Source organism: Meriones unguiculatus, chromosome 12 (genome assembly GCF_030254825.1).
Source record: "Meriones unguiculatus strain TT.TT164.6M chromosome 12, Bangor_MerUng_6.1, whole genome shotgun sequence".
Classification (NCBI taxonomy): Eukaryota; Metazoa; Chordata; class Mammalia; order Rodentia; family Muridae; genus Meriones; species Meriones unguiculatus.
Genome location: NC_083360.1, coordinates 62,306,812 through 62,320,202, shown reverse-complemented (window position 1 = coordinate 62,320,202; position 13,391 = coordinate 62,306,812). Strand labels below are relative to the sequence as shown.

The 13,391-nt window shown below is 40.5% G+C and overlaps 1 protein-coding gene across 12 annotated transcripts in view; it reads left to right on the top strand.

Moving 5' to 3' along the window:
* Frem1 (FRAS1 related extracellular matrix 1) overlaps positions 1-13,391 on the top strand; it is a 160,659-nt gene that overhangs the window by 131,454 nt on the left and 15,814 nt on the right. For all 12 annotated transcript variants that reach the window (XR_009585142.1, XR_009585140.1, XR_009585141.1 and 9 more), the window contains 6 exons: positions 56-279; positions 887-934; positions 1,210-1,374; positions 1,558-1,686; positions 2,262-2,377; positions 10,826-10,911. Coding sequence is in view for 8 of the 12 variants with exons in the window: in XM_060365784.1 (XP_060221767.1) it covers positions 56-279; positions 887-934; positions 1,210-1,374; positions 1,558-1,686; positions 2,262-2,377; positions 10,826-10,911 (768 nt within the window). In the remaining 4 variants the exon portion in view is untranslated. The remainder of the gene's footprint in view (positions 1-55; positions 280-886; positions 935-1,209; positions 1,375-1,557; positions 1,687-2,261; positions 2,378-10,825; positions 10,912-13,391) is intronic.

Here is a 13,391-nt window from a genome sequence, read left to right as displayed (position 1 = left end):
ATCACTTATGCGTCTGTGTAGTATACTGATCGCCTGCCATCTTGCATGCCTCCAGGACGATGCCATCCTTCAAATTCCTTCAACCAAAGCAAGCACAGCACACGGGGGAAGGGCATTTGGCATCCGCAGCCCTCAGGGTCATCCTCACTTACCACTGCTGGTTCTCCTCATCTGGAAAGGAGGCACCGTCCATCTTTCTCCAAAGGAGATGTCCTTCAGGGCTTTGATCTCACAGACCTCTCTCAGAGGAAGATGAGGACACATGGGAATGGGAAATCGGTAAGGACGGGGACATTCTGGGAGGGGATGTGTGTGTGCTCCAGTGGTAAGTGTGTAAGACAGTGCAGAACTGTTCGGATTCTCATAGCAAGATCTTGGTGGAGTCAGCAGTCTTCTCTATGCGAATAGCATTTTTCTGCCCCACCCCACTTGCCAATTGAAGTGGTAGGTACATTTACTCAGCCATGTGAATCCTGCATTGGCTCCTTTTATGACCAAGACAGGTAGGGAATAATCAGTGATCCTAGGACAGAAGCACATTTAAGGCACACACACACACACACACACACACCCCAAGCCCCGGATGTGGAAGCTATGACTCCAGCAAGGCACACTCTCTTACGTGTATGTGTGTTTCCTGAATCTTTCTACATTGTAGATGCACTGAAAACTAAGAGGCCCAGCCAGCACGTTGGATGCAGAAATCAGCACAACAATGAGCTATGGTTACACATGATAGTTTAAAAAATTGTATTGAACTTGCATGAAAAAAAGCGTTATAAAATATTTTTTAAATTTTTAATTATTATAGAATCTTACCAGAATATACAGTGCTAAATGCTTTTTAAATCAGCTTTGCATCCATATTGTTCTTTGTTGATTTCAGGTTCTCCCATCCTCTGTTTGTAAAAATGGAACAGACACCATCTACAATGTAAGCATAGAGAATTGCCAAATGTCTTATGTTCATGCTGTTTTCACATTTGTGAGATTGTTATATCTTTCCTCTTTGTCTACTTACCTGAAGCTTTTTTTTTTTTTTCCTAAAATTTGTTTTAGAAGATTAGGTGATCAGGAAAAATCTTCTTGTCTCTTTTCTTTGATACAATCTTTAAAATGCTCATTATTAGAACAAAAATGTTCGCCTGCTAGCTTGCTGCTTACTTTTTTTCCTCGTTGTTTCTTGTTGTTGTTGCTGGTTTCCCCAAGTATCATGGCATAGTGTCCTTGAAACTAGAGGGTGATGGTTTCTCAGCTCACAAGCGGAAGGCCAAAATATCCATCCAGAGTCAGCCGCAGAGGACAATCACGGTGGCAGAGCTGCCTCCAGCTGATAAGGTGGAATCCACAACTGATTCGCACTTTCCCAGACAGGTATGGAAATCTTTCTTCCTTCCTGTTTGCCTTCTGGCAAACTAGTCTGTGGGCCATAAAGACACTTAGTTCACAAAATGGACCTTAAGGTTGGGGATAGTTTACTTGACACAGACACATGCTGCCAAACAGGGAGACTATGTTCACACTAAGTCAATTCTAAGCGGCTGCTCTTCCCTACAGGGTCTGCTGCCCTTGTTTCCGAGGAACTGTTCTGTGGAATTAAAGGGACTCTTTCACTTTGAAGAAAAAACCCACAGATTGTATCAATGTGATGGAGTCACCTGGAAGGCCTGGAGCCCCCAAGCTGAGGTGGGACTCTGGCTGATAGCTAAGCACCTTTAACAGCAGTAAGCCCTAGAATGTGCCTACAGAAAAATCAACATGCGGTTCTCAGCTCATGCTATGTCTTTTCTTATTACACCTGGAAAGGCAATGGGGGGAGGATGCTATAATGTGACGTTTTAAGATCCAAAATCTAAAGCTGGGTGGTGGTGCATGCCTTTAATTCCAGCAGAGGCAGGTGAATCTCTGAGTTTGAGGTCAGCCTGGTTCATAGAGTGAGTTCCAGGACAACACGAAGAAACCCTGTCTCAGGAAAACAAACAAACAAACACACCAAACAACAACAACAATAAGATCCAAAATATAGTATTAAACCAGTCGATTTTGTCTGATTATCAGAATGTCAGTGGTATAAAACTGAACCATTTCTGACTGTGGTGGCACTTTCTGTAGGAAGTCATTTATCTCTCAAGGTGGGACATTGCAGTGAGGGCTGCCTCTGCTCCGTTGAAATGAGAAGACTCACAGGCTTCTTTCTACTGTGAGGCAGACTCCAGATTATCAAGTACATTCAGATGTGAACACAGACAACTGTTTTACAGGGGCTGAAGGGCAAATCCTGCCCAGCTGGATGGCATCTTCACTCAGGCCACTGTCACACCTTGATCACACAGCAGAAAGGCACCTGGACCACAGCCACCCGAGCTTGCAGAGAACAGTAAGGAACCCTGTGCCACTCGTGCCTCATGTTTTCTTTATTTTCGCATGGAACTGTAGGACTGTGTCAGTCACTGAACATGTATTAAATGTCTAATGTTTGCCCGGCTTTGTCTAAGGAGCCTAAGGGGAGTTTGTGGTTCAGAATGGATATGTGGCTGATTTTGATACTTCTGTCTGCTGGGTCTTTTTTGTTTGGTTTTTTGTTGCGGCCGTACTAGTGCCACATTCTCTTCTGTTTCCTTCTATCTCCAACTTTAAAGAAAAGGTCAAAGAACTTTCCTGAGTCAACAGCACTGTAGGTTCTGATATTTTCTCCTCTCTCTTTCCCCACCCCCCTCAAATGATAGACATCCAAGCCCACTGATTTTTAAAATAACTGGTAATGAAAGGCCCTGGCATCCAGCCTTTGGCAGTGTAGGAAGCACTAGTGCCCATAAAACCAGGCAAGTAGGACAAAGGCTCAATGGGCAACATTCAATAAAAGATAACTTGTGGCCAGATAATGACAACAAAATTCATCTGATCCAGGACACATTTAAAAATGCGTATACAGCAATCATGGACCAACCTTTTTATTTGATAAGCTGGATATTATCCAAACAATGCAATTATACTAATATGCATTCTTGCTAAAATTGAGACTACAGCAAGTTCTAGTTAATATTGATTATATCGTATACTTTATTAAATTTAAAAGGATAGCCTCGTCTAAAGACACCATTAAGAAAATGAAAGGGTAAACCACTTCAGGTTCTTAAATCACTTATCTGATAAAGGCCTTAAATAGGAGATAAAGCCCCTATAAATAGATACCAAAAATATAACTGAAATAATCTCAAATGAGGCTGACAAGGTGGCTCAGCAAGTAATGCCTGACGACTTGGGTGAAGGTGGAGGGAAAGAACCAACTCCACCAATTTGTCCTCTGTCCTTCACATACGTGTAGCAGTGTGTGTACATCAATATACATCACTTACATACAACTATAACAAAATTTTACAAGTGACTTAGAGACCTCACAAGAAAAAGCAAACAGAAGGTTACTAAATAATTAAAAAAATTCTCAACATCACCAGAGACAAAGAAAGTGACGACGAAAGCATTTTACACTCACTAAAAGATTAAAAATCATAAAATTACAAGATCAGTGCTGACAAGGGTATAGAGCATCACACAACGATGCGTCTCCTTTGTGGGACCCTCTGACAGTTTTTAATAAAGTTACGTGCCCTGTGACTTAGTAATTCTATACCTAACTACTTCACCAAGAGATTAAAACATATGCTAGAAAATACAAAATAATTTCATAAGTTTATTCAAACTAAATGATAGTAAATTGGGTCATTTTTGTTACTAATTTATTAAAGTGCTGGCTGTTTTCTCCATCACCAAGATAACACATTTATATACGTATAGACTGATTCTCCGAAACACCCAACAATGTGGGTAAATTAGGGATAAATAACACACCAAATGTATACAGCCTCACTCAGTAGAGTACACATGACGTGACCCCGTGTGTATGTGTGGGGGAATGTACATGCATCTGATCTATTCTGTTTTAGTAATAAAGGGTCTCACCCACAGATAGTAAGAGGACTGGAAGCAACGGCAAGAACTCTTCCAGTGCAAGGTTCTGTGTCCTTATCCTCGCAGCTTTTACCAAATTAAATATTTAACGATCTCTGCATTATTTTTAACCTTATCTAGTTGATTTTTTTGTTTTGTTTTTGTGAGACAAAAATCTCCCTGCGCTGCCCAGGCTGACCTCTACATCATGGGTTCAACCCTCCTGCCTCAGCCTCCTGACCACCAGAGATTACAGGGCTGTGCTACTATACCCAGCTTTCCTTTTTTTTTTTATTTTTAAGATAATAAAGTATTTAAAACCTAGGAAGGTCAACCACATTTTCTTGGGGGGGGGCACTGCTGTATTTTATATCTTAACTGTAAATAGAGGTTAATCAGTACCTTTGTGGATTTTGTTGGTAAGTTGGTAATGTCATATGAATCCAGATATTTAAAACTCTTAAAATGAGTGCTATTTAACCATAGAGTTGTTGCCACAATGATGCATGCTGAAGAAGAACTAAGACATCCTTTCGCTAAGACAATCAGGTATCCTGCGTGTATTTCTGGTGATCTAGGGCAGTGGTTCTCAATCTTCCTAATTCTGAGAACCCTTAGTATAGTTCCTCATGATGGGATGACTCCCTAACTATAAAATTATTTTTGTTTCTATTTCATAACTGTAACTGGCTGTTATTATGAATTATAATGTAAATAGTTGATGTGCTAATGATTTCAGGCAACCCTGTGAAAGGGTCATTCGGTCCCCAAAGGGGTTGTCACTCACAGGTTAGGAACCATTGATCTAGGGGATGGCTGGCTGGGGCAGTAATAGTTTTCTTGCTCTTTCTCTCCTTGAAAGATCTGGGATGTTAACCCAGAAGTTGTCTGAGCTAGCCAGGAGAAAGATGCTACTAAGAGGAGGTCATTCCTGGCAAAAGAGAGGGTAGTGGACCTACCTACCCTGCAGTGGGGTGTCAAGGTCATGGTGTGGGCGAGTGCTTGGTAAAATGCAGACAAACAGAACTTCCCAACTTCAAACTCGAAAGCAGCTTTATTGATTCATCTTCCACTTAACTGTGGCTAGCTCTCCATGGTTATTCAAAGCCCGACCAGTGACTTCAGCCACTTTCTTCTGGTGACCCTCAAAAGACAAGCAAGTCCTCAGTAAGCTTTAAGGGTTACTTTTTTAAAAAACGGTTTTCTTTGTGTGGGGGGTTGGGATGAGGATGGGAGCTGTTTGTGTGTGCCTCTGGAGATTAGAGGTCAATGTTAGGTTTCTTCTTCAGTCACTGTCTTAGGATAGGCTGTCGCTGAACTGTGCGGTCACTGATTCTCTCAAACCTGCTGGCCAGCGAATGCCTGTCTCTTTGTCTTCCCTGCACAAGAGCCACATTCCATGTGCCCAGCTTGTGTGTGGTCCCTGGGCATCCAAACTCAGGTCCTTGATGCTTTATGGATTGTGCTTCTCCCAAATGCTCATGATTACTTCTTCTCTCCTTGAACATTTGTTTGTTTGTTTTTGTTGTGTTGGAGAGGAAACCCAGAGCTTGATAAATTCTGGTCACACACTCTACTCCTGAGCTGTGCTCCAGACTCTCACTGATTGTTAGTACTGTGATAAAATAAAGGTAACATGCGCTGTGAATCGCCTTTGCATCCACACAAAGAGGCCGGTGAAAGGCAGCCAGGCGGTTCTTATTCCAATGTCTGTCTTCTATTGAAATCTATTGAAACCACAATCTTTTAATTTCTTAGTGTTGCAAACCCTTTCAATAAAATACTGTCCACTCAGAGTAGTGCTGCTGATGCGCTCCTGTTGGTCACCCTGCCAGGGTTCCAATACCTTTTAAAATTTTGATTGTCTTGATATATCTTACTACAGCTGGCTTTTAGTGGATAGTAGCCTTCTAGTTACAGAGATTTCCTTCATAGCTCTGTTAATACTGTCTCGTTTGCTCACGTCCATCATAAACACAAGGCTGGAATTAAAGGCCTGCCTCCTTCCTCATGCACCTAACCTAGGGCTTTGACTGCAACTTGAGGTTGAGCACTGCCCTGACCTAGATTAGCATGACCCCGTCCTGCGTGCCGCCTCACCAATGACGCCTCACTTTCACAAAGTATGTTTACAGGACATATATAACTTATTTGAAGTTTATCACTTCTGTGAAGGAAGCCAGTACTAATATCCACAATCTTCACATTTTAAGACGGGTCTCAGGAAGCAAAATCGGTTGCTCATTGTCATGGAAGCAAGCAAAGAGAAGGGACTTTTCCATCACCCTCCCCAAAGAGCTCTCAAGTGTAGGGGATTTCTCACCACATATGCGCCGACGAGCATGTCTATTTTAACTTTGTGTTAGGCAAATCTAACACAAGCCCTCAAAATCATGTATTTTAAAGTCTTGTATCTCTCTTACAGCAAAGAAATAAAAATTTAAAACTGAATCCAACTAACCCTTTCAGGGAATACTGAAAGGGTAATCAGGTTTTGAACTTATAGATTCATGTTTTAACTTTTTGTGCTAGAATAAAGTGAGTCTAGACTAGACTACACCTTTAAATACTGTTCTTTAGTATTGCTCTCCCAGTCCAATACCTAACTACTTCCTCATTCATTAGGGAATAGAAACCATAGCTCAATAGAACTGTCTTATACAGTAAGATGCATTTTACACTGGTAATACCGTAGACTTAAGGTAATTTCTTTTCTCATAAAGCGCTATTAAGAATGTAGATGTTGGGGCTGGAGTGATGATCGTACCATGGTCAAGAGTACTTTCTCCTCTTCTAGAGGACCTGAGTTCAACTCCCAGCTCCCACATGGCGGCTCACAATCGTATACAATTCCAGTTCCAGGGGATATAACACCTTCACACAGACACACATGCAGACACAACACCAATGCACATAAAATAAAATAAAATAAAATAAAATAAAATAAATTTTTTTAAAAATAATTATCATGGGTAGGAGGAATGTGGATGTTTATGATTTTAAGTGCCTCGTTTTAGCATCTGCTGAGCTCATATTTTACTGTAAATACAATTAAGAATTTCTGTGGCCACAAATATGAGTTTATAGCAATATTTGTTGGTTACATAGAGAAGAACATGATTGACATTTGGAAATACTGTAAAATGAAGATTTTTTTTGTTTTGTTTTGGTCCTGGAAAATGTCCATCTCCCCGGGTGATTCAAGGGGGCACATCAGAGTGGGCTCTCAGATCAGACATGATTTCAGAAGATGCTTCAGAACCACTGTTGTTCAAATCATTTCCAAGTGATTTATTTTACTTTTTATCAGGAAACTGTTTTAGGAACATATTTTTCTGAAAGCAACCAACTAGCAGTAAAATAAACTCAAGTTGCACATAATATTCGCTTTATTGACTGGGAAGCTAAACAGCTTATCAAATGCGCTCTTTGATGGCCTGGAGTGTATAAGGGAATGTGACCTTTCAGTAGCACTAGAAACATCTACACTTCCAATTTCAGTTGAAATATTAAATATTTCATGTAATTGAATCTGCATGCTACTTCAGCGTGCTTTCAGGAGAACAGGGAGAATGATTAGAGTACACACTGGCTGAAGTCACTCTTTCAAAGGACACTGGGAGATCGGAACAATGGGCTTCCGGGAGGAACACATGGAGTTAGTAAGGCTCCCTCCAACACAACCTGTCTCCGAACCCCAACTACCCTTCTTCCGCAAGCATGCCTCAGCCACACCCTGGGCCTCCTGCTTCCTCCCCCCAGTACTTTCTGGATCATTTTTTATCTTGTTTGCCAGTCTCACTGGCTTGAAAAATGAGTATTTCTTCTCTGGGGGTTGTCAATTGCTTTCATGAAGTTAAAGTCACGCGTTTACATTTTGTAACCTGAAGCTTTACTTTATCATTAGATATTTTTAGTAGATGGCTTTAGATTCCACGGTTAGAATTAGTACAAATACCAAATGTGTTTTGATTGCTGTTTCTTTGGGCTCTCCCTGGTATGTACCTGATTTTCTTTTTTTTTAATTTCCAGAGGGTCATTTACAGTGCCCGTGTTTCAATGAGAACAGTAAATTGTGTGTTATCCCTAGTCTCTAATCAGATTACTAACTCAACTCAATCTTTATCTCCCATCTCTTTGCTTCCCCATTGGTGTTTTATTATTTTTCTAACCCAAAGGAGCCAGACTGCTAGATTAGGCATTTCTTGAATTTACATATTGTAATCTCATCTGCTTATTTCCTAAGGCGGTCATTGTACATTTGGTAATTCTATTATTATAGATCATTATCTATGATGCCATTTCCCCATCCCACAGGAGCGTCTGGAACCCCTGCTGGCCTAGCCTTAAAGAGTTGCCCTGAAATATCGGTGCCTATGCAAAATCTTTTGAAGAAGGAGATGTTTGTTTTTGTAGCCAGAAAAAGTAAAGCTTCTGTTTCTAATCCTAACTTTGAAAGCCTTCACATTTCAGGGTATTTGAAGAGTTTTTACTTGTATGTGTTACCTATATATTTTAATTTTATATCTATAAACATATGCCTATATAGATAGTAGCTACCATATTTTATAAGTATTGAGCAAAATCAACAAGAATTTTTTTTTCTCAAAACCACCGTTCACATGCCAAAACATTTGTTTTGTGAATTATTGCTTTAATATTTTGCCTAGGTGAGACACAGCTATTTTCTGCCTGGCTTTTGGTGGTGGGGGGTGCACTTCTTGCTTTTTGGAGATTTAAACAGAAAACTAGGACTCTATTTTACAGTCTGTTTCCTAGATAGTTTCAAAATTTTTCAAACAGGGAAGATGCTAAGTAACTGGAAATAAAGCTTCTCTACCCATCCTGGTGATGGTTGGGGGGTTAGTGGCAATCAGTAAGAAAATTACCAGGGAAGGGACAGAGGGGCCAGGCAGGAGATGGATCCTGCCTGTCCATTCTTGGTGCATCACTCCACAGTGAGGAGATAGCCCAAGCCCGTGTAACACGAGTCAGATCTTGTGTGCCCCAAGCCCGGAGCACACGGGATGATTACACTGGATGCGAGGAGGTGTCTCATGGTAGCTCCTGTGATGTCAGACATGAGCCAGCGGTAAATAAGGGGTTCAAAACCACGCCATGAAGCCCAGATTCAGCAGCCTGGAGCTCTCCAGCAGCCTTATAGATCTCTGAAGACCTGCGAAGTACCGTTGAATTACAGAACAGCAAAGTCCTATGTTAGTGAAGGGGGAAATCACGAAGAAAGAAACTACAGTTACTATGTATGAACAGGTCAGAGAAATATATCTGAATTTTGGAAAGCATAGGCAAAAATGAATGAAGTTTTGCTCAGCAGTTGTTTAACTGTATGTGTGTTGCTATTTTATTTTCCACTTGTCTTCTTGTCAACAAATGTTGATCAGGAAAGACAATCATGGTGACTTTATTTTCTTGTCATTTGACCTAACATTATTTAATTAAATTTTTATTTTTTGTATTAATTACAGTTTATTCACTTTGTATCCCAGCTATAGTCCCCTTCCTCATTCTCTCCCAATCCCATCCTCCCTCCCTCATCTCCTCCCATGCTCCTCCCCCAGTCCACTGATAGGGGAGGTCCTCCTCCCCTTCCATCTGACCCTAGAATTTCAGGTCTCATCAGGACTGGCTGCATTGTCTTCCTCTGTGGTCTGGTGAGGCTGTTCCCCCCTCAGGGGAGGTGATCAAAGAGCCGGCCACTGAGTTCATGTCAGAGACAGTCCCTGTTTCCATTACTAGGGAACACACTAGATACTGAGCTGCCGTGGGCTACATCTGATCAGGGGTTCTAGGTTATCTCCATGCATGGTCTTTGTTTGGAGTAACAGTCTCAGAAAAGACCCCTGTGCCCAGATTTTTTGGATCTGTTGCTCTCCTTGTGAAGCTCCTGTCCTCTCCAGGTCTTTCTATCTCCCTCTTCTTTCACAAGATTCCCTGCGTTCTGCCCAAAGTTTGGTTACGAGTCTTAGCATCTGCTTTGATACACTGCTGGGTAGAGTCTTTCAGAGGCCCTTTGTGGTAGGCTCCTGGCCTGTTCCCTCTTTTCTCCCTCTTCCAATGCCCATCCTGTGACCTAACACTTTTTAAATTGCATTTCTTCTTCCTTTATTTATGGTGCATGAGTGCCATGGTGCAGGTGTGGAAGTCAGAGGACAACTTGGAAGAGAGGCAGTTCCCTCCTTCCATGACATGGGTCCCAGCTGGAAGCTGTCAGGCATGGCATGACCTCCTGGGCAATCTCACTAGCCCTTAACATTTTACATTCCTACTTTATTAACTGGAATAATTGTATATCTACAGGGCACAATGTGTAGGGCTGTTAGGATAGAGGCATACATTATATATTGTTTCTCCTTTGAACCAACTCCTTTCTTTTCTTTCCAAGAAGAAAATAACCTACTGGTTTTTATCAGAGCTTTTTAAAAATGCTTTAAATAAGCTCCAAATGGAGAAGTCAGACAATAGAATGCTACTTATAGGAATAATTTAGCTAGCTTCAGTGTAATTCATAGAGAATTCTATTTTGAGGGAAAATGGTGAGTGCTGGCAGGAAGAGTCTCTAACTTCTGTTAAATGGATGAGCTTTGACAATGAAGCTAGTCTCTTGTTAATTTTAAAAAAAGAGTTCTAATTACACTGAACTGTGATGTAAATAGAGCCCATGTATAACGTGACACTTTCTTTGCTGCTGCCCACTCCCTACTCCACAGCCCAGCAATACTTAGCCCGAGTGTAGTCTTGAAAAGCCTTGTCTACGTCTGCCAATTTTCTTTTTATTTATTTCTGTTATGCACATCGTATGAGCAGCAGCGTAAACTCCCTGTTGCTGACGTTCTCATCTTCATTTGTGTATGTACAGGTACCAGGGCAATCTTGTGACCGTGTTCTCCAAGAGGCACATGCAGTGGCTGTGGGATATCAGCAGAAGAAAGCCCTTCTGGATAGGCAAGTATCTGCGTTCTGCTGAGCAGGGAACAGCAAAGGGACAGATGCCCACCACTCCCTTCCCTTGTCCAAGTGATTGCAACTGATAATAACATGCCATAGCCATCAGTTGAAACCATCATGAGGCCTGGGGTGTGGCTCAGCAAGACAGGTGCTGAGCATCTGCAAGACCCTTTGCTTGATCCCTAGCAGCCAGGAAAAAAAGAAGACCACGTTAGGCTTTTTGGACCACTTTAGACCACTTTTGACCACTTTTGGCAAAGTGCTTTCATTCTTGGACATCTATTTCAAAGACACAATTAGGGATGTGTGGTTAGACTGATACAAAAATTCAATGCAGTGGCATTTCTAAAATTTAAAAATCTAGAAATAGCCATTTAGATTACAATATGCTATGTGAAGGTGAGATTTATATTTAAATTGTTCTTACATTATGCAGTAAAGCTGCAATAAAATGTCTTATGTATGTATATTAATTGACTAAACAATTACATATATATTATATTATTATATTATATATATTATATAATTATAAGTAATGTATAGTTCAATGTATTTGTGATCAGGTACTAAGTGAAAAAGCAGCGTTCCTGGCCATATAAATCATGGAATAATTTAGAATGAAGAAGAAATTTATGTGCAAGTAAAATATGTATTTATATGTACATATGTGTGTATATAAATACGATTACATGCTAAAGTTGGAAATGATTTACCTATAAGCACCAGTAAAAGAACTTTGAATTTTATTCCTTGATTTTTCAAATTTTTACTATTTTCTCTAATTTTGACAGTTAAGACAAATCTTTACCAGTTACTTAAGAACCATAATTCTCAAGGTACATCTTAGTCAATGTCTCCAATACTGCCTTTGAGAGGCATTGTATTTGGGGCAACAATTATAAAGCCAGTCTTTGGTTCTCAGTTGTTTTTCTGTAAGCTTCATTGGGTCTTTAACCAGACATGGGCTAAGAGTGCTGAGTTTGTCTGGAGCACAGCTTTTCTCTACGTCCATAATTCTAAGGCTTTGTATTCACAGAGGCACATGCTTTTTGGTCACCAACCCAGGGAAGTAATTCAGTGCAGGACAGGCTGTTCCTGACTGAAATCTGAGTGGAGGAAGGCAACGTGCCACTGGCTGTAACTGCTGTCATGGTCAAATCTGAGAGGCAAGATGTCAGACACGCTGCAGTTATAGAGCGTTCCTTCCTCATGCTTTTTCTTTTTAAAAATTCTATGATGAGAAGTAGGGGAAAGGCTTCTTTAAGCAAATGTTACAGACACTTACAACATTAGAGTCTAATTTTCAGAAACTGCCAGTGCAAGTAGAATGGCAACGAGAGGAAAGCTGATCTTTATTCGAATTGGAGCAGATTGAAACATCTTAAGCTCCAGACTAGAAATGACATGCCATAAGCTACTTCTGAGTTTGAAAATGAAGGCTTTCAAAGGAGAAGGAGGACTACTGGATGACAAAATGTCTGCTTCTCCATGATAGAGCTTTGTGGATAGTTGGCAGGGGTGATAACAGCTGCTGGAGCTGCAGAGACGACTCAACAGGTGAAGAACACCAGTGCCCTGGCAGAGCACCTGGCTTTGGTTCCCAGCACCCGTGTGGCAGCTCCAGAGGCTCCCATGCCTTCTTCTGGGCTCTTCTGACACTGTACATACATGATGCACAGTCCTACATACAGGCAAAATTCCTATACACATACACTCAAAATAAATATAAATTAAAAAATAGTAATAGGTACCATTTAGTGGATAACAAGATATGTTTAAAGGTTTTTTTTTTTTTTTTGGAAATACTAAATTAAAATACAATTACATCATTTCTTAACTTGTGGGTTGCCGCTGCTTTGGAGGTTGAACAACCCTTTTGTAGGGTCACCTAAGACCATCAGAAAGCACAGATGTTTATATATGTTACATTATGCTTTCTAACCGTAGTGAAATTACAGTTATGAAGTAGCAATGAAATAATTTTATGGTCGAAGTTACCACAACATGAGGAAGTGTATTACAGGGTTGCAGCATCAGGAAGTTGAGAACCACTGCATAACACTTCCCTAGCCCCAACGTGCTCATTCTCAAATTCATGGCACATATATACATATATATATATATATATATATATACACATATATGTACATGTGTGTATGTGCATACAAATATGTACATATATGTGTATATATGTATTTATATGTATATACATAATGTGTATATGTGTATATATGTATGTGTATATACATTTGTGTGTATTCTTGAGTATACAAGTACAACCAGCTCAGTCTATATACTGTTACTTGTATATATACAAATTCAGGTTTGACCAGTTGGTACTGGACAACCAGCTGGGGACTTCTTCCCTGTAAAAGAGTATTTCATTCACTCCCGGCATTCCTTAGTTGTTCTTTGTCTAGGGTATCATCAACAAAACTTCATATACTGTTTTTACTCCCATTCTTTAGTGCATAAAA